The 23,819-nt window shown below is 37.4% G+C and overlaps 1 protein-coding gene across 1 annotated transcript in view; it reads left to right on the top strand.

The window, feature by feature from the left end:
* LOC101852949 (non-lysosomal glucosylceramidase) overlaps positions 1 to 23,819 on the top strand; it is a 31,974-nt gene that overhangs the window by 2,670 nt on the left and 5,485 nt on the right. Inside the window, exons 2-14 of the mRNA XM_005105168.3 lie at positions 10,281 to 10,466; positions 11,178 to 11,266; positions 12,929 to 13,044; positions 13,739 to 13,966; positions 14,417 to 14,659; positions 15,345 to 15,453; positions 16,204 to 16,357; positions 16,659 to 16,784; positions 18,025 to 18,176; positions 20,636 to 20,740; positions 21,623 to 21,730; positions 21,946 to 22,097; positions 23,119 to 23,225. Of these exons, the coding sequence (XP_005105225.1) occupies positions 10,297 to 10,466; positions 11,178 to 11,266; positions 12,929 to 13,044; positions 13,739 to 13,966; positions 14,417 to 14,659; positions 15,345 to 15,453; positions 16,204 to 16,357; positions 16,659 to 16,784; positions 18,025 to 18,176; positions 20,636 to 20,740; positions 21,623 to 21,730; positions 21,946 to 22,097; positions 23,119 to 23,225 (1,859 nt within the window). The 5' untranslated portion in view covers positions 10,281 to 10,296. The remainder of the gene's footprint in view (positions 1 to 10,280; positions 10,467 to 11,177; positions 11,267 to 12,928; positions 13,045 to 13,738; positions 13,967 to 14,416; positions 14,660 to 15,344; positions 15,454 to 16,203; positions 16,358 to 16,658; positions 16,785 to 18,024; positions 18,177 to 20,635; positions 20,741 to 21,622; positions 21,731 to 21,945; positions 22,098 to 23,118; positions 23,226 to 23,819) is intronic.

Here is a 23,819-nt window from a genome sequence, read left to right as displayed (position 1 = left end):
AGATTCTGGGCCAGGCCTACCCCCTTCCTTCCCTCCCCTTTTCCACCGTCACCCCAGCTAGACACCAAGTTCTATAATTAGCATTTGACACATTTTCCCCACTTTGTTACAACACAGTGTTCTGTTGTGAGAAGTGCGATGAAGAAAATTTGATAATATAATGATCGGAAACTGTTGTGTACTAAGTTTGTCCAGCTTTGTATTCTATCTGATTGTAGACTTGATCTGCTTGGGACAGGGTCACTGGTACAGTATCAATTGACTTTTTGTCATCATACAGGACAGTTCTTATTACATATATTTAACGGGTCCAGTGCACGTCGATATTTTGTGTGGGGGTGTAGAAAGTATGAGTAAAGTAGTGAAGGCCAGGACCGGCAGTTTATTGCCTCTCACTTTCAGTTTGTTTTCTGGCCTAGTAGTGTTTCTTTTTCTGTGCCGATCAAGTCAGTTTCTAATAATCTCAGTAACTTCCATCATATGTTATTCATAATATTGTTTCTTGACACTACCGCATGTTTTAGCTCTTTCACATTATATTATTACAATGTTTACAGTGGTGTGTGTGTGTGTGAGTGGGGGAGGGGGTGGGGATGGCGAAAGTAGGGGAATAAAATAAGGAGAGAGAGAGAGAGATTGTGTGTGTGTGTATGTGTATGTGTGTGTGTGTGTTTGTGTGTGTTTGTGAAGAAAAGGGATGGGGGAGGGAGAAATAGTCAACGCGAATGACGGCCGGTCAGTTCTATAAACCACGAGCTGCCACTGCTGATATATATCCGACTGTATTACACACTGGTATCTGACTCTACTACACTGGTGTCTGACTGAGCTAATATGCTGTATCTGACTCTACTATTATTTAAATTATGCACAAAATCTTGATTCTTTATTATATATAACCATTGGCACTATATTATCTTATGTGCCCGAAGGATGAGAAACTACGGATTTTATGTTACAATCCGGGCACCCCCCCTTTGGGCAAAAATGGCGAGATTGAACTGCAAATTCTCTTTCACCCTTGATAGGGCCTCATATGCAAATAACTCTCCAGCTTCAGAGTTTACCAAAACGTAAAATCTAGGCATCAGGCTCCTTCATCCACAACCAATGTTAACTCTTCCGGGGAAAGAGCTTCACGCTGTTTTGCTCAGTTGATGAAGAAAAAGCTGTCTTAATTAAGGACTATTTTTAGCAAAATATGGACGTAACTGTTGTTTCAACGAAGGAAGTGTCTACGTTCTCTAACGAATAAAAAAAGTAACAATATTTTAAGCATGTAGGGCCCTATTTGAACTTCCGGATAAGGCTAGGCTACTTTTCAATCTTTCTTTTTTTTTTTCAAATTTGTTTACATTATGTTGTGTCGTTAGATCTTCATCAAATAGGTCTGCCAGTCCACTCATTGAATTGGGTTATTTCATGCTCTAGATCTAGGCCTATCGTAGACCTAGCGTTGATATGACTGACTTGACCTTGACCCACGTGATTTGATTTCATGACAGTGATGTCACATCACACACCAAATCGGCAATGTTTTTCCACAGATGTGAATTTGGTATCATTTATGGTCTCTCACGTTGTATCACATAGGTCTACCTTGGCTTTGAGGTGGGAATACGAAATCGCATGTAAACTGCAAGCTATATTCTAAATACTAATTACAGACGGCCTGATCTTCAGAGACTTATTCAAAGTTTTTTTTAATTTTTAATTTTTTTTTAGGGAGGTATCAGAGTGCACCTTCCTTGAATGAAAAGTGTAGGCCTACAACATATTATGAAAAGAGGGGGGGGGGGATGTTGTCATCTCGATGGAATGATAGAAGGTGTTGGTTGCTTGTTAGGGGTTTAACGTCGCTGTAAAGGCAAGATGCAGTACTGTAGACAGCTTTACTTTCGCGAGCATTTTAATTTCGCGAAAGTAAACTTAATAGCTTGCGAAAATAAAGTGTAAGAACTGTGGAAGCAGCAATGTCGACTCGTTTCCATGCTAGATAGAGCGAACGAGCTATTTTTAGGTTCTCTACTAACATTAGAGAACCAAGACAACTTGTATACGTTCTGTAACGTTAGAGAAGGTAGACACTACCTTCAACGAAAGTAAGGGAGGTTGCTTTAGGTTTGTGTGCACTGCAATGCCCACTGAGCGCGTTTTGTTCTGCCGATTTTTGGCCCCCGCCGCGGGGATGTTTCGTGGGACGCACTAACGCAAAGGTTGTTGTCTTCAACTCGCTCTCACGCCGCTTCTCGTGAATGGATATGAATGAAACTTGGCAGCCAATCAGAAAAGAGGTCAATCTCGTAGTATGCAGTTTGACAACCTTGTACCCATCCAAGAAGCAGTCGAAAATGTTTGCGAAAGTGGTTGATGTGGTGCTCTTTGAAGATTTTTTGGAGCTGTGATTTGTCAAACTGACTGATACGTTGTACACCATTTTTCTTTATTCCCTTAAAATTTCATGCTTCTGTGTTTAGCGGATTTTGGGTAATATTTAAAAATGTGGGAGTAACTAAGGGAAGAGCAGCATTGCCATTTGCGCGTGCTGGGTGAACGACCGGCGGCTGGGAAATTTCCATTGAGTGACGTCATCAGCCTTCGGTCGCCTCGGGCGCTACGAACGAGGCCCCGCTTATGTGAACCGGAAAGGGGGGTAAGGATACTTGAAAACTAAACAGAGGCCTTGATAACTTGCATTTGTGTTGCATTTTAATCACAATACAATAGAGGTAGTCATTTTTATTTGCTTAATTGCATGAGAGAAGAATAGAAACAGAAAAGCAAACATGTAAGAAGTGGTATGACATTGTGTTTGCATTATGAAAGCCTATTCCCCCCTCTTGGGAAAGCACACACTTGGACTCGTCCTGTTTGCTCTGTTTGTTCTGTTTGGAAAAGTGAAGCATTAAGATTGTTTTTAAAGAGTATGGTACTTATTTAGTCCAGTCTGGGAAGATAGTCCCGTTTATTCATTGTTATCGTTCACGCATGCGTGGGTGAGGGCGCGCGCGTGCATGTGTGTGTGTATGTGTGTGTGTGTGTGAGAGAGAGAAAGAGAGAGAGAGAGAGAGAGAACGGGGGGTAAATATCTAGGTTACATTTATAGTATGAGTTGTAGCCTACACATGCGAAATATTCGCAGGACTTGTAAACTATATTATCTAAATGCATCTTAATCTACCACACAATAGGACACTGTCCAACAAAGGATATATAAAAAATAAAAGAAAGGATTAAATACAAAACTGCCGTTCTCTGTTTTAAATGTATAAATGATAGTGCACCTTTTTATCTTAAAACATTCCTGGAATTATATAATCCACCTAGAGCCCTTAGATCAGCCTCTGACAATCTAATTCTTAAAACTACAAAACAAAACTACAAAACATACGGCGAGCGTTCCTTTTTGTTCTTTGGTCCCCAGGTATGGAACGAAATCCCATATAAAATAAGATCTGCCCCAACAATTTCCATTTTCAAAAATCAGCTGAAGCATTTGTTATTCACAAAAGCATACCTGTCATAATGATGTACTGTGATATATATGCATGTGTATGCCAGACTGTGAGACTGAAGAAATAGCGAGTGAGAATGAGAGAGAGAAAAAGAGAGAGATAGAGAGAGAAAAGAGAGAGATAGCGAGAGAGGGAGAGAGAAAGAGAGGGAGAGGGAGAGAGAGAGAGAGACAGAGAGAGAGAGAGATAGAGTGGAAATGTTTTTCTATCTGTATAGAATTAATGTTTTAATGAATGTTTCTAGTTACTCACGTTTCAACTGTATTTTGACTGTTCGTGAATTTATATTGCATTGTATATTTTTAGTGAACACATTTTCAACCTCACTGCGAGACTGTTTTTCTGGTATAAAATTTTACACATATGCATTTATATTATATGTTTAATACTTTGTTTTACGTACACATTTGTGTCGATTAATTTTTAAGATGTGATGTCTTTTTCATTGTAATGCGCATTGAGCATCTTTTAGGAAATGGAAATGCGCAGTATAAATGCTATTTATTATTATTATTATTATTATTATATACAGAGACGATCTTATTTTCTATTACAAAGTGTGCATGCTTTTACTAGTAGAGAACTGGATTTATTAGACTAATAAATCCAGCTCTCTACTTAAATTTTTGTGACAAATCGATCCAGAGCATTGCTTAGCAAGGAGGAATCTTTTATGTTGCCAAGTTTCATTCAAATATCATGACTTTGGGAGAAGAAATGACTGATAATCTTTGTAAATCTGTAAAGAACAGCCACATTTTTACCTATGAACGTCTTCATAACTCAAAAAGTAGGATAGCTATGAGAAATCTGAAAGCAGGACTAGATTCTGCACTAGAAAATATACGGGTCTGCCAAGTTTCATTTAAATACTCAGAGAAATTAGTGAGTTATGATGAATATTGTCTCAAAACTCACCGAAGAACGTCCCATATTTTGGTTTTTTTCATTATATAAAAGTCTATAAAAAATTAATTGATTTAAAAATTTGTAATTTTTTTGTTTATTGATGGATTTCAAAAATTCAAAATTCCGTGCTCTGTGAAGATACAGCTACAAAATGCACCTATTTGACAAAAAAAGGTTTATCGTGGTCATTGCACGATTACTTTAGATCTAGATCTAGATCTAGACGTTAACTCATTCGCTACGTATTATTTTCGTCTTGCGGACAAATTTTTTTTCGGGAGGGCGGAAGGAGATGATGACTAGAGCGCAGTTCAAAGGTCTTTGGGGCCACAAATTCAAATAAATATCAACATACTGAAATGTTCCATATGGTTTGTCGAATACATCTGTAATGATTATTTGTGTATTTTTCAACTTTGGTTCCTTTAAGAGGCGATTATGCAACGTAATTGTGATTAGATGGGGACAAATTTGAAAAAAAAAAAAATTAATCTTTTGTGAAACCTAATCTAGTCAAATGATGCATCAAAATAACCATAAATGAATGGCTGTAGAACTTATTCCGCACAGGGTGTGTGAATACTATGGAATTGTATTCACACAAACGAATACTATGAAATTTTATTCGCACAGGGTGTGTGAATACTGTGTGAGTACTATGAAATTTTATTCGCACGGGGTGTGTGAATAATGTGAAATTCTATTCACACAGGGTGTGTGAATATTATGAAATTATATTATTGGCACTGGGCGTTTCAAAAGAAGGATGAAAATGAGAGAGAGAGAGAGAGAGAGATTGGCATTTCCTCATTTTTCCCCTCATCACGTAGGGACAAAGATCAATTCACTCCTCTCTTTGAGCAATTATTAAAAAATTGTCCTCAGAATTGGGTGGCGCCCTGTTCATAAAAGTTCGGACTTTGCGAACAGAGTTCAGTCTACCCGACTTGTGTGAAAAACTATAAAAGTGAAATTAACAGACTGTGCTTATCATCCTATTCTTCTTCTGGAGAAACGAAAGAGAGCTTCAAAACAAAGACTCCAGCGCCATCTATAGCAATGCGCAGACTTCTGCGAACACTTTTCAGGTTGAGTGAACAATCTTGTTATGCTATCTTTGGTAGGGATAGATCTCTAGATCTAGATTCTAGATCTAATTCTAATTGTGCAATGCGATACGAAAAAACCCCCACTCAAATTGGAATTCAAGTTGTGTATTAAATTGTGTCAATGATTATGATTCAAGTATCTCTTTTTTTTCGTTTTTTGTTTACCTTGCGCCTTGAGAGAGAGAGAGAGAGGGGGGGAGAGAGAGAGAGAGAGAGAGAGCTAAAACTGAAACAAGTGTGCCATCTGATATAGTGTACAGTTGTTTTAACATTTAAAGGGTGTGACAAACGAGGTCCAAAATCAAAGTAAGCTCAACCCTGTGCGAAGAGAATTATTTCTTATATTCGCACACCCGGTGTGAATAATATTAATTCTTATGCGCACACCCGGTGTGAATAAAATTATTTCTTATTCGCACACCCGGTGTGAATAATCACTTCCTAAATGAATATAGAACTGGAAAATATGGAAAAATTAGCAGTTGTTTACATACATTCCGATCTAATTGTATAATGATCATATCTGTGGAATCTAAAAATTCAGCAACTTTGTAAATGTTTTTATTTTACGACTTCAGCTTCAGTAGTGTCAGTCGATTCCCAACCTCCTGCCTCCCCCCCCCCCTGTTCTCTATTGATCTCTGGAGATAGTTCTAGTCTGATTTCTAGTTTCTAGGTCATATCACTCAGCTCCGAACTTCCAAAGTTCAGTTTATTTCTGATCGTCTGTCCGGCAAATATACACTGTGTCCAGATACAGAAGTCTACGTAGATACATGTAAAGAAAGAGCTGAGCCAAATCTTAATTTCAAGTGAGGAATCCAAAATTCATAGCAATCTCCGGTTTTGTTTGGCCGCCAAGCCAAGAGTACTTTTAGGTAACTGAGCTTTCTAATCTACTTCTAATCGATAGTCAATAGTCCAGATGATAGACCCGTAAGACCCTTATCATAACTTCATGGGTGAAGGTCAGACTCGGGGTAGTGGTGGTTGGAGTTGGGGTGAAAGTGTAAGCTTAGGATTGTAGTATAGATCTAGATATCTAGATCACATGCGATTAACTCATTCGCTACATATTATTTTTGGCTTGTGGAAGAATTTTTTTCGGGAGGGCGAAATGATATGATGACTAAAGCGCAGTTCAAAGGTCTTTGGGGCCACAAATTCTAATAAATATCAACATATTATACCAAAATGTTCAGTATGGTTTTGTCGAATACATCTGTAATGTTTATTTGTGTATTTTTCAACTTTGGTTCTTGTAAGAGACGATTATGCAACATAATTTTGATTGGATGCGGATAACATTTGAAAATAAAAAATTATTAATCTTTGCCGAAACTCAAAAAATATGTTTGCATCTAGTCAAATGATACATCAAAATAACCATAAATGAATATAGAACTATAGAACTGGAAAATATTGAAAAATTCGCAGTTGTTTACCAACATACATTCCATAATATTTGTACATTTGGATCATAATCAGAATATCCGATGTTGAAATTTTTTATTTAAAAAAAAATAATCTTGAAAAAAGGATCACAAACAGAAAAAAGCACTCTATCTTATACGAAGTGACTATTTCTCCGAACGTTCGGGAAAATAAAGTTGAACTCTATTTCTCCTAATGGTTTCCAATCTCGAGAATTTTTGGGCTAATTGCGAGATTAAGGCGTCATCCTTTCATTCTGCCACTCTGTGAGGACTGGGAAGAAGCATTTTTTGCATCAAATTCAATTTCTAGAGCTAGAGATTTTAAAATGTCTGAATATTCAGATACTTCAGTTGTGGTTGGGGCAACGTTCTCGGACTATACTTCATTTGAAAATGCCTTCAAAAGGTACTGCGAGAAAACAGGACAGCTCGACCTTGGCAGTAACCTATTTTGCATTTAGTCACCCAGCAAAAACTAAAATCCTTCATGTAAAAAAAAAATTCCTCCACCCCCCCCCCCCCCCCAACCGTTCTCACCTTACACACACACAGATACACACACATGCACACACACACACACACAGGCCATCTGCATCAACAACTTCACATTGTCTCCAGTCTCCAGTCTGAACAACAGTCAACAGTGTGCTAATTTAAGTCTTTACCTTTGGAATTATTTTCCTCGTTTTTACTGAATTTTTTTCCCAGAACAGGGAGCAGAGTAATAATTATTATAAAGTCTCTCATCGTCCACTCAGGGAGAGTTAAACTTTACTTCTATTATAACTACAAAGTTTGATAATTTTCATTTTAAAACATGAGGCCTAGAAGCACACATACATGACACTGCCATATCGTTGTATCTGTTTGGGGGGATTAAATATGTTGATCCTTTGGATTCTGATTATATCATGATGAATATTATGTCATAAGTTTCATGCCCATTAAGAGCTGTGCTAATGGCACACTGATGAAAGCAGATCTACTGGCAATCAGCAGGGATGTAATTTTGAATGACAATTTTATTGGCTGCTTTGTTTGGTAAGTTTAGCGTTTTACAGTGCTCGCAACTGCATTATAAAGTCATGAGGGCAAGGAACACAATAAATATTTTCAGTCTGGTGGGAATTAATTTTGAATTTTGTCCGGATGATGGCTGAAGCCTACTCTCTTTATAATCTTGGACCACCAATAGATTTTTAATGTTGTGCAACTTGCATGGGACCTCCAAGGTTTTTCGTCTTTATCTGAGAAGGCTAGGTGTTAGATCTTACCAACCCTAAGATCAGGGATGTGGCAGAAAGACAGCAGCTCAGTAAGAAGGAGCCAAGGAGTAGCAGCAGTAGAAAGGCTGCAAAAAGAGTCAGGAGCCTAGATGAGGGGGGAAATGAGGGTGAGGGCAGAAAGTGAAGACGAAAGCAGACGACAGAATGTGATTTGAGAGCAGAAATGGAGGTGAAAGAAAGACATTTTTAGAGAAGAAAATATTCCGTCGCTGTCAGGTTTCGAATCCGGGATGTATTGAGTGAGAGGCAAACACCATAACCTCTAGACCACTGGAGCCCCTTAAGTTGGTTGAAGCACCTAACAGGTCCTTGGTTTTCGTGTTGCCCTTCTGTTAGCTTGCAGCTGGAGCCAGAAAATCTTAGTGGAGACTGACAATCTTGTGGAGATTTTGTTTTGGATACCACTGTCTGTTTTTAGGTTAATAAACGTTATTGGCGATAAATGTCTGCTTGAACCTGTATTCACCCACAGCATATTTAATTTTATAACTTAACATGACTTGCTCAGCCAATAAACTTTGCAGCAGTTTCAGTACTATTCCTTGAGGTGACCCTTAGCATTGTAGGTTCCTCTTGGGTTTTTTCTACAGTTAACAGAATTTCTGATTTTGCTTTCACATCAATTGTTCCCTTCTTTCATAAGTCTGATGTGACCTGTTACTTAATTGAATAATGGGAAGTTGCGATTACAACTGGTATCTAACTGAATTCTGGAGGGACTAATTATGTAGCAAATACATTTTGGAATTTATAAGCTGGTAAATGGGGTTTTTGCCAAGTCTTCCTCGAAGGACAACTCTCAGAACCATTCCAGGTACAGACTGGAGTACGACAAGGATGCTTGCTCTCATCTTTTTTCGTCATACTGGCAATTGATTGGGTCATGAAAGAAGCCACCAGAGGAAAGCGTAATGGAAAACAGTGGATCCCTTGGCAGCAGCTGGACGACTTGGACTTGGCGGATAACCTTGCACTGCTCTCTCACACACACATGCTCAGATGCAAGAAAAGACCAAGGAACTGAACAGACTATCAAAGAGTGTTGGCCTATGTACATCCAGGCAAGTCAAAAGTAGTGAAGCTAGGAAAAGTTTCAAGCCTTGCTGTGACTGTGGAAGACACTCCCCTGGAAGAAGTGGACTCCTTTACCTACTTTGGAATGTGTCATCGATGGTAAAGGTGGAACCAGGACAGATGTTAAAGCAAGAACCACCAAGGCAAGGTCAGCTTTCAATCAATGATCAAAAGTCTGGAAAGCAAGCAACATCTCACTGCGCACCAAGATTCGACTCTTTAACTCCACCGTCATGTCTGTGCTCCTCTGCGGCTGCGAAACTTGGAAGACAACAAAAACAATACTGAATAAAGTTTAGACTTTCATCAACAGATGTATGAGGAGTATTGTAAGAATTTAGTGGCAGGATAGAATAAGAAATAAAGAGCTGTGGGAAAGGACAGGACAAAAGGATATAGAAGTAGAAATAGGACTAAGAAAGTGGCGATGGATGGGACACACCTCAAGAAAGTCCACCGGAAACATCACAAGACAGTCACTGCAGTTGGACCCACAAGGAGCACGAGGCAGGGGTAGGCCACCGGGAAACATACTTGTAGGACTGTCACTTTTGCAATTTTATTTGTCCCCTCCAGATTTATTTGGTTTTGAGCTCCACGGAACCTTTAAGTGATTCTCTGTTTTTCTTTGTTTGCTGGTTGATATTCAGCATCAGATTGCCTGATTTCTACTTTTTATATGAGGCAGTTCATTTACTTCATTTTGCCACAGATTAGCATGAGAAGTACTGGCTTTCACTACAGGTTGCTATGCTCATGGATGTCTGCTGCGGTGGTGAATGTTTTCTCATTCTGAACTTCTTAAGTTTAAAAAATCCGTCATCCTTTTATTTTAAAAGTCAATTTTGTGAATGGTTTAAGAGCTCTTTTAAAATATTTTCTGCATCCCACCATGTTATTATATGATGTGGAATTCTGGATATAATTGTTTCATAAGGCCATTCTTCTCAGTTGTTCCCCAGGCAGCATGCAATGTGTTGGGCCAGATGAAAGCCCCACAACACCACGGAAACATATTGCTGGTCTGCCAGACTTTGGATGGCGAGTGCCATTCACTTATGAATGCAGTGTGAAATGTGTTCCATTCTCCAAACCCAGGCTGGGGCAGATTCCACAATATGTAGGTCTTGGACTCAGGTGAGAAACAGAAATTTTGTACCGTACGAAATAGAATTTGAAATATTTTGAAAGACTGTGGACTTGTGGTGTAGATTGTCAGTCTTTTATTATTTATTTCTCGAAAAAAAGTTTTACCCTGCTTGTTGCAAAATATATCACATCATCTCCAATTCTCTTTATTTGATGATGGGCTCACTTGTTATTTGAATTCTGCAAGTGAACTAAATATTCTAACTTAAATTTTGTTCTCCTACATGTTTTTTCAGCACTATTTCTACTGCAACTGATGATCCATATATTTTTTTCACATGTTAATTTTAGAAAAATAGTTTCATTTTGCTCTGTATTTTACTGAGCTTGTCAGTTTATCTATTTACTTTCCATCGTTCGAAGTTTTTTCTACTTCATACTGACTGGGAAAACACTGATTACATTTTGTCCAATACAGGTTCTTTTGTAGCCTATTCAAATTTATATTTCAGGTTCTTACTTTGTACAGAGTGAGTGGTTTATCAGCATTCCTGTGTGGCCCACTTATTTAAGTGTTACATATCCTGATCAGTTCCCTGTAAATATGGTCATTCACGTCCTGACTTGCAATAAAAGATTACATATCAATTTAACTTTGTATTAAAGTTGTTGTAGCTTGACAGAAATAATTTTTGACATTCATGGTTTTTTTTAAATTCTCAGTTGTGTTGTTGTTGAGGATTTTTTTTCTGTCACCAGATATGCAAAATTTTGGATACAGAAAAAACGCCAGGGAAGGAGGCCATTCATTGACCATCTAAATCAAATGAAGCATAAACCCATTTACGGTTTGTAATGTTGTCATCTTTTAGTTTTGAAACTCATAAATGTCTGTGACTTTCGTTAAGTTATATGCCAACAAACACTGCTGTTTTATTGTTTTCCTTAGTAGGTGTCATTCCATGTCACCCCAATATTTGATTAGAGACCTACTAGTGATAAGATAGGAAGGGTGAGTATAATAAAGAAAATTTGAATACAGTTATTTTTCTTTCTTTGATGTTTAATAACAAGCGCAAGGGAGTGTTGACAAATTTCAATGTTCTGGCAGTTGAACTACATGTGTTTTAAGTTTGAGGCTCTAAAAAAGAATAGCTATTAGTTACCATTATGATATGGGAAATTTTTCGTGACATAGTAATTATATGTGTGAAAAATAAATGAAGTGTGTTAATTTAATGGCTGGTGCTACTCGCCTGATGTTGGGTGACTAGCATCAGGGTACTCGCCCGATGTAGGGTGACTAGTGTCAGGATAGTCAACCGAATTTGATCTCATTTCTTCACATAGTTTGGAGTTTTCTGCACCGATTTTTCTGCAATATGCGAGTACAAATGGTTCATGTGAAAAGTGGCAATATTTTGAAATTGTTTCACTCAGGTCTCTAAAACTTTGGAAAGTCTTTCCCACATATAATTCAGCTGCCATGCTGACCGATCCAACTGTTGACTTGAAGGACAAGGAGTGACCGAGTGAGTGACTGAATCTTGCGCGATTGATCATGCGAATTTTAAAGGAGCATGCGCAGAAATCCACCAGGGCCAGAAGCCGCAGGCCAGGCGGGGCTAATCGACCGAAATTGCCCGGAACATGCGCAGAAATCCTAGATCGGGCGAGTAGCTCCTAGATCGGGCGAGTAGCTCCTAGATCGGGCGAGTAGCCTGGAGCTAGCCACCCGGCATCGGGCGAGTAGCCTCTCCGTAATTTAATATGATTTTGTCCTTGGCTATCTTTTTGAGCTCATATTTACTTTCCATTCCTTTTTTTCTACTCATTGACCTAGTTCTGATCACCAGTTGTTTCTGTGCAGATAGAAGTAAAAAGACAACAACAAAAAACCTTGTTTCTTTCCCTTAAGTTTGCAGTCCATGCAGATTTTCTTGCGAATTGTTCTTTCATCCTCTGGCAAGATTTCTCGTAAGAACAACAACTTAAATTTGTGAAAATACTTCTGGAAACACAAGGCATTCAAGCAAATGAAATAATTAGTCTAGATTTACATGTCTCTGTTCAATGGTGGCATATACATTTACCCCCTTGATCTCCCTTACCAACTACTTTCAGTTCAGTTCCTTTTTTTTTTTTTGAGTTACTGAATATATTATCACCGTCATTTAACATTATAGTGTGTCAAAGTATTTAAAAAATTCAAATCAAGTATGTTCTAGAGTTTGATGAGGCACATCAATTGGCCCTTGTCTGATTCCTCTTCTTCAAATAGTTTTGGATTAAGATGAATTTAACATTTTGTATTTAGATAGTGTACTGCCCAAATTACAACAGCTGTTTTTTCTCTTGAAAACGTCATATTTTGACATATGATATGGCAATGGTGAATGAGGAGATGATATGTGAATATGATATGTCTTAGAACTCATGCACATATATGTGAATGATTGTATATTGTATGTAGATACATGCTTATCAAGTTATTTTGTATGGCTTTCCAGGATGTCCTTTAGGAGGTATAGGAAGTGGAACCATTGGTAGAGGATACAGAGGAGAGTTCTGCAGATTCCAAATGGTTCCAGGTCTCTATAATTATCATGTTGTAGAAGCTGATCAGGTAAGTTTGAAACACGTCATGTACTGGCTGTATATATTTGCATGCAGTTATTGTTCCATACCAGAAGTAACAGAAGCAAAAGTAGAACCTGTCCCCTTGTTGAAGCTTACACTTACTGTTTTAATGTACTTGGATTTATTGCGACACGAACATATTGTCCCAATGGTTCACATTTTTATTTTCACCAAAAAACCCTGGCTTGTGATGTAGTGGAAGAGTATAGGAGTTGGGTAGTTTAAAATTTTTGAAACTTGTTTTCTTGCTTTAGTGAAGAATCTGAAGTGAGAAAGTGGAGATAAAAAAGAAAATTGATGTATTCGGCTGTTTTTAGCGATTAATGTGAACTGCGCCTTGGGTATTAAACTAAAGAGAAGAGGGGGTGGGGGCTAGCATGGAATTTTTTCGGGATTACCTCATAGATATATTAGTATTAAATAATACAATTGTGTATATTGTATGGTCCTGCAAAATATCCTACCTTTCAGCCCTTTTCAGTTATCATCACTTGATCGGGAACCATGCGCTGTTAAAATTATTGTATAGTATAGGATATCTGTTTAAACAACATAATTCGACTGAACACAGTAACATTTTGATTCAAATGCTTATTTCTGTTGCTTCAGATTTTTTGCTTCTATTACCTTGAGGTTCACAAGTTTTGGTGTTTTATAGTTAATCTTTTCATGATCCTCAGTTCATTGTCAACATAAGAAAACAAGGACAAACAGTTTATCAAAAAGTTCTGTCGTGTGCTCCAAGAAAGAAAAAAAAGGCCCTTAGAAGCTGGGATTTCTCATTTCCCCCTGAGAATGGATTGTACCATGCACTATACCCTCGTGCCTGGAGCATTTATCACATACCAGAACACAAAGTCACGCTTGTCTGTAAACAAATTTCGCCGGTCCTCCCGCACGATTACTTGGTAAGTTAAAATTTATTTTGTTTTTGTTGGTTTCTCCACTTTGTTTTAAATCTTTCTTTTTTAAAATGAGTGGTGATAACTTGTTTATTATGCTCCTGTAAGTCAAATAAGTATTTAATTTTGAGACCATCATTGATGTAGAATACACCATTTAAAATAGTGTTTTGTTTTATCGAGAGAATGTGGGACTTCTAAAGTCTTTCCACTTTGATACTTTGACTGAGAGTTTGCCATGGACTGTTTTTCTTAATTTTTCTTTTTTGTTTTTTTGGTAGTCATACTAAAGATTTAATCAGAAATCATTTTCTCTATTATTATTTTTATTAAAATAAGATTAGTATGAGAATATCATATGACTCTTTAAAGATGTGCTTTCTTTTACTTTAATAATTAGCTTTGCTTGTTGCCAAGTTTGAAATGGTTACTTGGAGCTGACCTGAACTGTTACAGGAGACAAGCTTACCTGCTGCTGCTTTTGTATGGGAAATATCCAATGAGAGTACAGAGGACATTGAGGTCAGTTTGACATTCACTTTCAAAAACGGAGAAGGCACAAAGCAGGACAAAGCTGGTGGTGTGTGGTCTCAGGCCTTCTCTACTGCTTGTGATGGAGACCATGAAGCCAAAGGTGTCATGATACATCAAGAATTCAAGGGCATGAAATGTTCTTATGGAATCTCTGCAAAGGCCACCGTAAGTTTTGATAGGATTTTTTTGTGGTCTGTGAAATTTTTCCTTGTGTCTTATTATAATTGTTGGTGGTTTGGAAATAGATTATAAGATTGTTTACTTTTGTAACCCTTGGATTTTTGTCTTGTCAGTCTACTAGATGCAAGCAGTTGTATTTTTAAAAAATAAAGCTAGTAAAAACAACCCTATTTTGGTGTAGCATTTTATTAACATAAAGCCAGAAAAAAAACCTCTTATAATGGTGTGGGAAGATGTTTAAAGCTCAGTTTTAGATGTGCAAGCTGAATTACTTCTTCAGTTTATCTATTTATGTTTGAATGAGTTATGCGTTGTTCCATCTGCTTTTGCCGTTTTCTTTCTGGTATATTGTTATTAAATTAAAATGGGCCACTTAATTGGATTGATATATTGCTGTGACTTTCATTACAGTGTTATACGTTAAATGTCTTTTAGTCCAAAGAAGATATAATTTGCATCTCAATTGTGCTAAGCTGCCTGGGAACTAACTTATGTGGCTCTTTTGACTGTGAAATGATAATTCTCGACTCATCCCACGGATGTTTACTGTTTATAAATAGTTGATTAGTTGAGCTGTTTCAGTACTTTTTGTACAAGACCATCGTGATTTAGTTTTCCCTTAACATCCGTAAACAATGGAAATCTCATGTTGTTTATTCATTCACTACAGGATGCAGTGGATGTGACTGTGAAAACAGAATTCAATCCCAGAGGTAGTGGCAGTGAAGTATGGAACTCTCTACAGAATAAAGGCCACTTGGACACTGAGTTGAGTTCAGGTACAGCATATTTATTGTTTTTTCTAGGTATAACTTGGTTTATTTTGTTCATTCATTGTATTGAAAATGTAACTGCCTTTAGACTGTCAGTCTGTCAGCGAAGTTATCAAAAGGGTGGATTGTTTATAATGTTTTAGCAGTAGTTGTTTTCAGAATAAAGGGAAGTACACCCAAGTTGACACCGACAATTTTTATGAATTTGGTAAGTCATTTTAATGTGGCTGCCATGTTGAAAAGGAAAGTTATGTTTTCTCACTATGAAAAGTTATTGACTAGAGTTACAATTATTAGGGGGGAAGGTAACTTTTGCATAATGAATAACATCAATATTGGATTTTTTCTTTATTCAGGAGGGTCTTTTAAAATCTTTGGATAGGGTAAAGGGGGGTTTTTTGTTTGTAAATGATCTGCACTTTTTAAAACTTTGTCATGTTTTATGGGGTTTTTTTGTTTCCCATATTTTGAAGATAATAGGCATGCAATTTTGATTGCCAATGTTAGTTACCACACTTCTGTCATGAATATCTTGTGCACCTCATGGTCTGAGATCTGCTCTGTGTACAACTGAAACAAAATGCTAGCAAGTAGTCGCTTCTCTACTGAAAAGAAATGCTTTTAACTGAAGGGTATGACATATTTCTATGTTTTATGTTTAAGATTATCCTGCAACTGAATGTTGACAAGTTCTTCTCTTTAGTGTTGCTGTTTTCTAACTGTATAACAACAAATCTGACGAACATTTTCTTTCAGATCCGTCTCCTCCAACCAGCAAAGGACAAGAATTAGCAAGCGCTGTTTGTGCAATGACAAATGTTTCAAGAGGAGCCAAGGGGCATTGTGAATTTTCCCTAAGTTGGGACATGCCAAAGGTGCAGTTTGCTTCAAGAGAAAATATGTACACCAGGTAAGGTTGCTTCTTTATAAATATTTCTGTCAGACTGTAATAGTGACCATGTCAATCCATTTTGTATTTGCTTTTTGATTGAAGAAAAAGGTTTGGTGAGTGTGTTATCTCTGGATCGGAAAAGTAAAAGTAAGTAAAGTAAGTGTTATCTAGTTCAAGTTTACTTTAGACATTGTTGCTTGGAAAAAAGTTGTGAGTTTTTTATTCCACAGAAGTCATCTAAATAACCTTTTGAAAATGGGTTGTAATTTGCTGTGCATATTTTTTTGCCTTTTTTTGACCCTTGCTTCTGTTTTGTCAGGCGCTATGCAAGAATGTTTGACACAGATGGTACAGGAGCATCTATATTATGTGCCTACACTCTACGTAGCTACCCGTCGTGGGAACAGAAAATTGAAGAGTGGCAGACACCCATATTGCAGAGCTCGTAAGTTTCAGTAAGTTAGTGAAGCTGTGAATTTTTTACATTTATTATTCATGGCCATTATTTCAAAACTGTGAAACTCACACACCTTGATATATTTAGTGTACTTTTTGTTTCATTTGACATTCCTTTGAATACCAAAATGGGCATTCGTTCTTAAGATGTGCATGTAGTTTTTGTTTCGCTGCAAATATATATTGTGATAGCAAAATTATATTCTGGACTGGGTGTGGATTTTGAACTCTGAGTTCAGTAACCTTTTTAATTACCATCTTTGTATAGCAGATATAAATCCCAAGATTTTGCTTTCATTTACTACATTTATTAATTAAAGTGGATTTATGATCTGCACTTTTTTTTTCAGCTTTTGTGTGCTTGTTGATTTTTGTATTTCCCATGTTTTGAACATAATAAAAATTTAATGTGAATTAAATAACATATTAGTTAAAATTTAAGTTATGTATCGAGGGCCTCAAGATCTGAAGTCTTCTCTTTTTCCAGATGTTATAAGATTGTAGGATTAGTCCCTTCTTCAGAACCTGCCCTACAGAACAGAAATGCTTATGAAGTAAAATGCTGCTTGTTGTTTTTATTGTAAACAACAAATATGATGGCAGTTGTACAATCAAAATGAATTAAATATAATATAACTAAAATCTATTTCTTTGTCAAGGATATCATTTGTTTCTTTGTTAGAAAAACTTTTAAGAAGCTATTTATGCTTTCAACTATTACTTTAGTGTCTAATGAATGCCTTTTGTGATCTCAAACTATTTCTTTTTCTATGCTTTCTTTACTCAGCCGTGCTGGTATAATTAAAGTGTAAGTGCAGGAGTAAGTAGTTCTTTTGATGACTCCTGGTAGTTACTCAGCAGCTTAAGATTTCTACAAATAATTTTTGATTTGACATAGTTCTGTTACTGATGAATTTATCCACTCCTTACCCAGGTGTGAGGCCATGAGCACCAGCATCCACAAATTCCACATTCACATGTTATAGCAAGCTTTGCTTTTGACTAAATGATGATGGGGATATTATTTCCTAAAGCGCCCCTTACAAAAATAACGAGATGGTAAAAGGTGTGAATGCTAAAGACAGGGTTTGTTTTGAACTAGTGAACAGATGTCTTCTTGCTCATGTAACAGTCAACAAATTAGAACATCGCTGCATGATGGACTTCTTTTTTAAAACTGAAAGTGCCTTATGAAGAATTCAAGTTTTGAGGGATTTTTTTCTTTTCAGTTCCATTCCTGCTTGGTACAAGTCTGCAATCTTCAACGAACTGTATTTTGTCAGTGATGGTGGAACTGTGTGGATTGAGCCAGTGAAAGGATGTAAAACTGAATCACATCATTCTACTGTGCAAGAGTATGGTCGATTTGCATATTTGGAAGGTAGAACATCTGAAAAATTAATGTTGTTATTTATAAAAGAAATGAGATAAAGAAGTGAAGGACACAATGGAAAAACCAGCGATGTCAGGTTTTGGCAATTCTGAGATAACTCTTTTTCTGCACCAATGATCTCTCCACTGTTAACATTGACTTCAAGTATGACCATTTGTTTTGTAAACCAGAAATTTTCACAGTCCACGTGTTATGGGTGTTGCGGTGAGAGCAAAATAGAAAAACTATGTAGCAAACTGACAGCGCTCGCTGGTTTTTCCCTTGTAAGCTGTTGGCAAGGTCTCCATCTTCAAGAAAGTCAATGAATCGTGAGTTTCTATACTCATTTGTGCATACAAACAAAGCTAAATGATTTGAACAAGAAAATTGCACACCATTTTGCTATATTTACTCTGTTTATTTTTATATTATATGATATTCATTTTTCGATGACAACTCTGAGTCATCAGACTCTTGAGCGGCACTTATTCCTCCAGCATGGGGCAATTTGGAGAAAAGCTATCGGGCCAGAACTCCTTTTAGACCTTCATGTCTGCACATTAATTGGTAGCTTTGGTGGTTAGTGGGCTCTTATAGAGTTTCAGGGGCAGGAGTCTTGCAGCACGTTTCTTTTCCACTGGCTTCATAATGATTGCTGAGTGAAACGGACCATATTCCAGCTCTCTCTATACTGCATTAGCTGCAGATGGGCCTGTGAGATTCAGGTTTCAAGCTGAGGTCGAGTGGGTATAAGGCAGGAGACATGGTAGTACGGTTTAAGATTTTCTGACACATTCTGGAATATGGCTCGTGTCATCCCCACTATCTGGAGCAGCGAGGGTTTCCAAAGGGCTCTGTCTTGAATTGTTCCACCTAACTGGCTGGAATATCTACACTGACCTTCTCTTTCACATCTGCCATGTCTCTGTCGCATTCCATGTAGCTGTGGCCTTTCACTGGAAACGAGATTTTCACTTTTTCGTACCTTCCCTGATGGACTCCAACATGATAAAGAAACCAGATCACAGTTCTGTTCTTGTTTTGGCCTGCGCATGAGTCACGTCAACTGGCAGAATGTGTAGAAAGTGTTGTAGCAGCATGCTGGCCGCATCGTCTCCTCCCTTTTTGCTGACTGTCTCACTTAGACAGTAGATTTTAAAGGAGAAGAGAGATATCAGCCAACAATTGGGCAAATAGTTTGCTGAGATGTTTGGGTAGCCCAAGTTCTTCGAATAATCAAAGGTTAGTGCAACATGGGTGCTCATTGAATAATGTTTCGGCATATAATACCAGTGGGGGGTTTGAGCCACAGCTCGGTACAACGTTGCGTCCTTGGAAAAGGAACTTAACATGAAATTCCTATTTGGCTCTGTCGTTTCGGGGATTGATGTTAAACTCAGAGATGTCACCTCTTTAATAACCTAGTAGTCTTGATAGGGGCATTAAGCATACACCAAATCAACAATTTTCACTGAAATATAGGCACTGATTGGTCACAAGGGGCGCAACAAAGAAAAGTATGCTTGACATCGCTGGTTTATTCGTTCTTGACATCTTGACATCGCTAATTCTTCCATTGTGGGCTATATTTTCTAACTCTCACAGAGACTGGACAGAGCTTTTCTGTATGTGACGTAGATAGACTAAAGCAGACCCAGCCAATCATCATTTTGGAACAATAACCCAAAAAATGGAAAAAAAACTGACATCGCTGGTTTTTCCCTTGTGCCTTTCAAGTGTGTATACTTAAAAGCTGTTTGTTTTGTGTCACAGCTGTTGGTTACCAATATGATTTTGTATTTTCATATTGTCTTATCTAGAGATTTTGTCCCTGGACTCATGACCAAAACAAGTACAGTTGAATCTGATCTATCGGTCACCTGTATGAAACTATTACCAGTACAAATGATCACTTCTGATTCCCTCCCTTGCATTAACGTATTTTTTTACATAATAATGAAACTGTGTAAGATGGCTGCCTTCCTAAGATAGCCACTGTTCTCCTCAACAATGGTTTTTCTGTCTTACACAGTTTTGAGTGTATATGATTGAGTCTGGGCAATGCTGAAATCTAACATTATTCCTTGGTGTGTTGGAAGTTAAACCTTAAACAAACTGGTGTCAGGTTAGCTGTGGTCGAGAGGTTTAAGTCACAAAACGTACTATACTTATTTTATTGCAAAAAATTGCTTGTTCATCTTTCATCACCATATTTGTTATTATGTTTTGAATATATCATGACACATGTCTGCACAGAAAATATGGGCAGACTCATATGCATGCTCACAAGCATAGATTACAGAGTCAACATGTAAGTAAATTATACTTCTATGTTGCTACCTGTCCTCTTACTCAACTTTTGGGTTATTGAAAGGTTTGATTCACCCTTCGGAAGGGATTTTTATTTACCTATCCAATACCCATTAAGGCATTGTTTTGTGGCCTAATTCTGTCCTCCTCTTTTGCAGGTCAAGAATACCGAATGTTCAACACCTATGATGTTCACCACTATTCATCCTTTGCCCTTCTCATGTTATGGCCAAAACTGCAGATCTCTCTTCAGTACGACTATGGTAATTCACTTCATAATTTTTTTAGATGAGTGATATCTGTTTCACATTATAAGTACAAAGTCATTTTATTTTTGTAGTAGATAGGATTTCATTTGAGTGCATGCCCTTGAAATAGAAAGGTCACCAACCTGATGTTTCCAGGATTATGAATTGTTGATTTCTGTGGTTAGTCCCACCTGATTCAAATTTCAACAAGCTTTTTTGCATAGTTGACCTATTTGTACTCTTGGAACAATGATTGAAATCTTTTCTAATCTTACCTTCTGAGGTATTGTTTTTTTCTTAGTTTTGTTTCTTGAAAGACTGGATAGTTGGAGAGCGTCATTAGTGTGCCTGTCCTACTTCTCTCCTTTCTCTCATGTCTGTCTTAATGACCTCCTTTTTCCTAAACTAAATGGTTGACATTATGTCAATTTGCTTCTCTTTACTCAGACTACTTTTTAAAAATCCCATGAGGTAATAAACTGCTTCTTCCGGAATGTCTCAATGTGTTTTTTAGAATTGTTTTATTACATTTTATGGGTTTTCTAACATTTCCCAAGTTATTTTTGTATTTTTTCTCATAATTCCTTTGTGATTTTCTGACTGTCATCATTTCAGTATACTGCTCAACTAAAATATGCACATATATTTTGCATTTTTTATTTTGTTAGACTAAATATTAGAAACAAGGATTGACACAAGAACATGATGATACAAAAGCCTGTAACATTTAGAGCAACATTTTGTGTTTTGCCTTTATGTTGATCATTTTATATCTAGTTAAAATCTTGGAGACATGGAGCAGTGGAAATGTTTATTTTTCTGCCCAAAATTAATCTTTTCTTATTCCTTTCTTAAAAAGCATCTGTTCTTATTTTTGAAACTTGATTTATCCCTCAGGTGATACTGTGACGTTAGAAGATTCAGAGGGAGTGAAGTTTTTGATGAATGGCGTTAATGGGATAAGAAAAGTGGCAAACTGTATCCCGCATGATATTGGTGACCCTGGTAAGTCTAGCTTTGCCAAAATATTTTCCCGAGATCTTCCACATAATTCATATTTTTTGTATGTCGAAAAGATTTCTTCCTCACCTTTGTGTTCAGCTATTAATCTGAAATGCTTAGAGAGTATACTGTTTTGAGGATTGTCAAACTGAGCTACCTGAAAGACTCTTGCTAACAAGTTCAGATTTTATGAGAGTAATTTTTGTTTATTTTTTCAGAGGATGAGCCATGGAAGAGAGTGAATGCTTACAATATTCACCCAACAGATGACTGGAAGGATTTGAATCTTAAATTTATCTTACAAGTGTACAGAGATTTCAGTGCCACTAAGGATACAGACTATTTGAACTGCATGTACCCAAAGTGTAAGGTTAGTTGAGTTCGTTCTTTATTTTGTGCGGTATTTAGACCTTTGGGTCTGAGAGTCCAGCAGGAAAGAGAGAAGAGAGAGCCCATCCAGGGTGGAAAATGCTCGATGGAAAAGATATCTTTTTTCTGCGACTTCCTACCCCTGTTTGCAGCCTACTTTTCATGTTGTAAAACATTGTTGGTTACATTTCAGAGGCTTAATTTTTTCAGTTCATGAGCTGAGGTTAATTTAGACACCTCTGTCTAGCTGCTAATAAAAAGGTATAATAGAAGAATGCTCAGTTATGTGAAGGAAGATACTCTGTGAAAAATTACAATATCATACATGGGAAATAAGTATGGAATTGTCTTTTAAAAGTTTGAAAATTCTACATTCTTGCTAAAAATAAGTTTTGAAAGGATTCCTTAGATTGGATTTAGTATGCTCAGCTTGATAAATAGAGGAAAGGTCAGATTCTCTCCGACAACTGATACTAGTTGTTTGGTTGGTTCTGATTAGCACCATGTATGGGTGGCGGTAGGGGAGGGGGGTGTTGGTATCAATATCTCAAACACTATTTAGGCTACCATTTACCCGTAGAGTATTGATTTGTATTATAGTAAAATATTGTTTGAAGGTGTTATGAATCCTTCAACTACTTATGTCCTATTGCCCACTTTTTTAGAAGAACAAGCACCCACTTTTCCACTTTCCTTCTCCTTGTTTTGTTGGTAAGCTGTTCAACTGTATCAAGCCCAGAAAGCAACATTTTTCAGGAGAAAGAAAAAAAAATGTTTCATTCTTTTAAAAATTGTACCCTAACCTGTATCTTTTCGTGCATTTTTCAACATTTAGAATTTGAATTGCGCCAAAACATTTCTCTTGCAACTGCAACCGATGCCACAGATTAAGAAAATGCAGTTTAAAAATCTTGAAAATTTTGGGCTAAGTACATCTGAACAGCTGGTCGACGATTTGCTGTTTGTACCCAGGGTAAGATGTATGATTTGCATGGCTTCAAGCAGAATAACTTATTTGCTAGGTTCTGGTGGAATCATCAAAGGTGTGGGACACTGATGGGGATGGACTCATTGATAACGGGGGCTATGCTGACCAGACATTTGACGCTTGGGTTATGAAAGGCGCGAGGTAAGTGATTGTAACGATTGGTCAGATGTGATGATTGAAACGTCCTCCGAGACAGTCACACCATAATTTTGTGACCCTCTTTGTGAAGGTGACCTCCAACTTTTTATAAGTGTTAAAAAAAAAAGTATGCAAGTTAAAAAAAAAGACCTACATTAAAACACAGTTTTGGGAAAGTGCCAGTTAGTGAAATACCTACATTGTCAAAGTTTTCCATGATTGTTTGTTTGTTTGTTTAGTATAGGGTTTTACGGCGCTCGCAACTGCATACGGTCATATGAGCGCGCGGGACACACCTAATACTTTTTCGTTGGTAGGAAATTTTGAATTTTGCCCGGGTGGCAGCCGAAGCCTACTCTTATTGATTTTAGACCACCAAGGGATCTTTAACGTGCGCAACTTGCACACGGGCCCTCCGAGATTTTTCGCCCTTGTCCGAGAAGGCTAGGTGTAGATCTTTCCTACCAGAGATCAGGGGTGTGGCAGAAAGACAGCAGTTAGGAGGAGCCAAGGAGTAGCAGTAGAAAGGCTGCAGAAAGAGTCAGGAGCCCAGAGGAGGGGGCAAAGGAGGTGAGGGAGTGGGGGCAGAAAGTGGAA

This window comes from Aplysia californica, unplaced genomic scaffold (genome assembly GCF_000002075.1).
Source record: "Aplysia californica isolate F4 #8 unplaced genomic scaffold, AplCal3.0 scaffold00455, whole genome shotgun sequence".
NCBI classification, from domain to species: Eukaryota; Metazoa; Mollusca; class Gastropoda; order Aplysiida; family Aplysiidae; genus Aplysia; species Aplysia californica.
The sequence above is the reverse complement of the archived record's forward strand: the minus strand, read 5'-3'. Positions and strand labels throughout refer to the sequence as shown.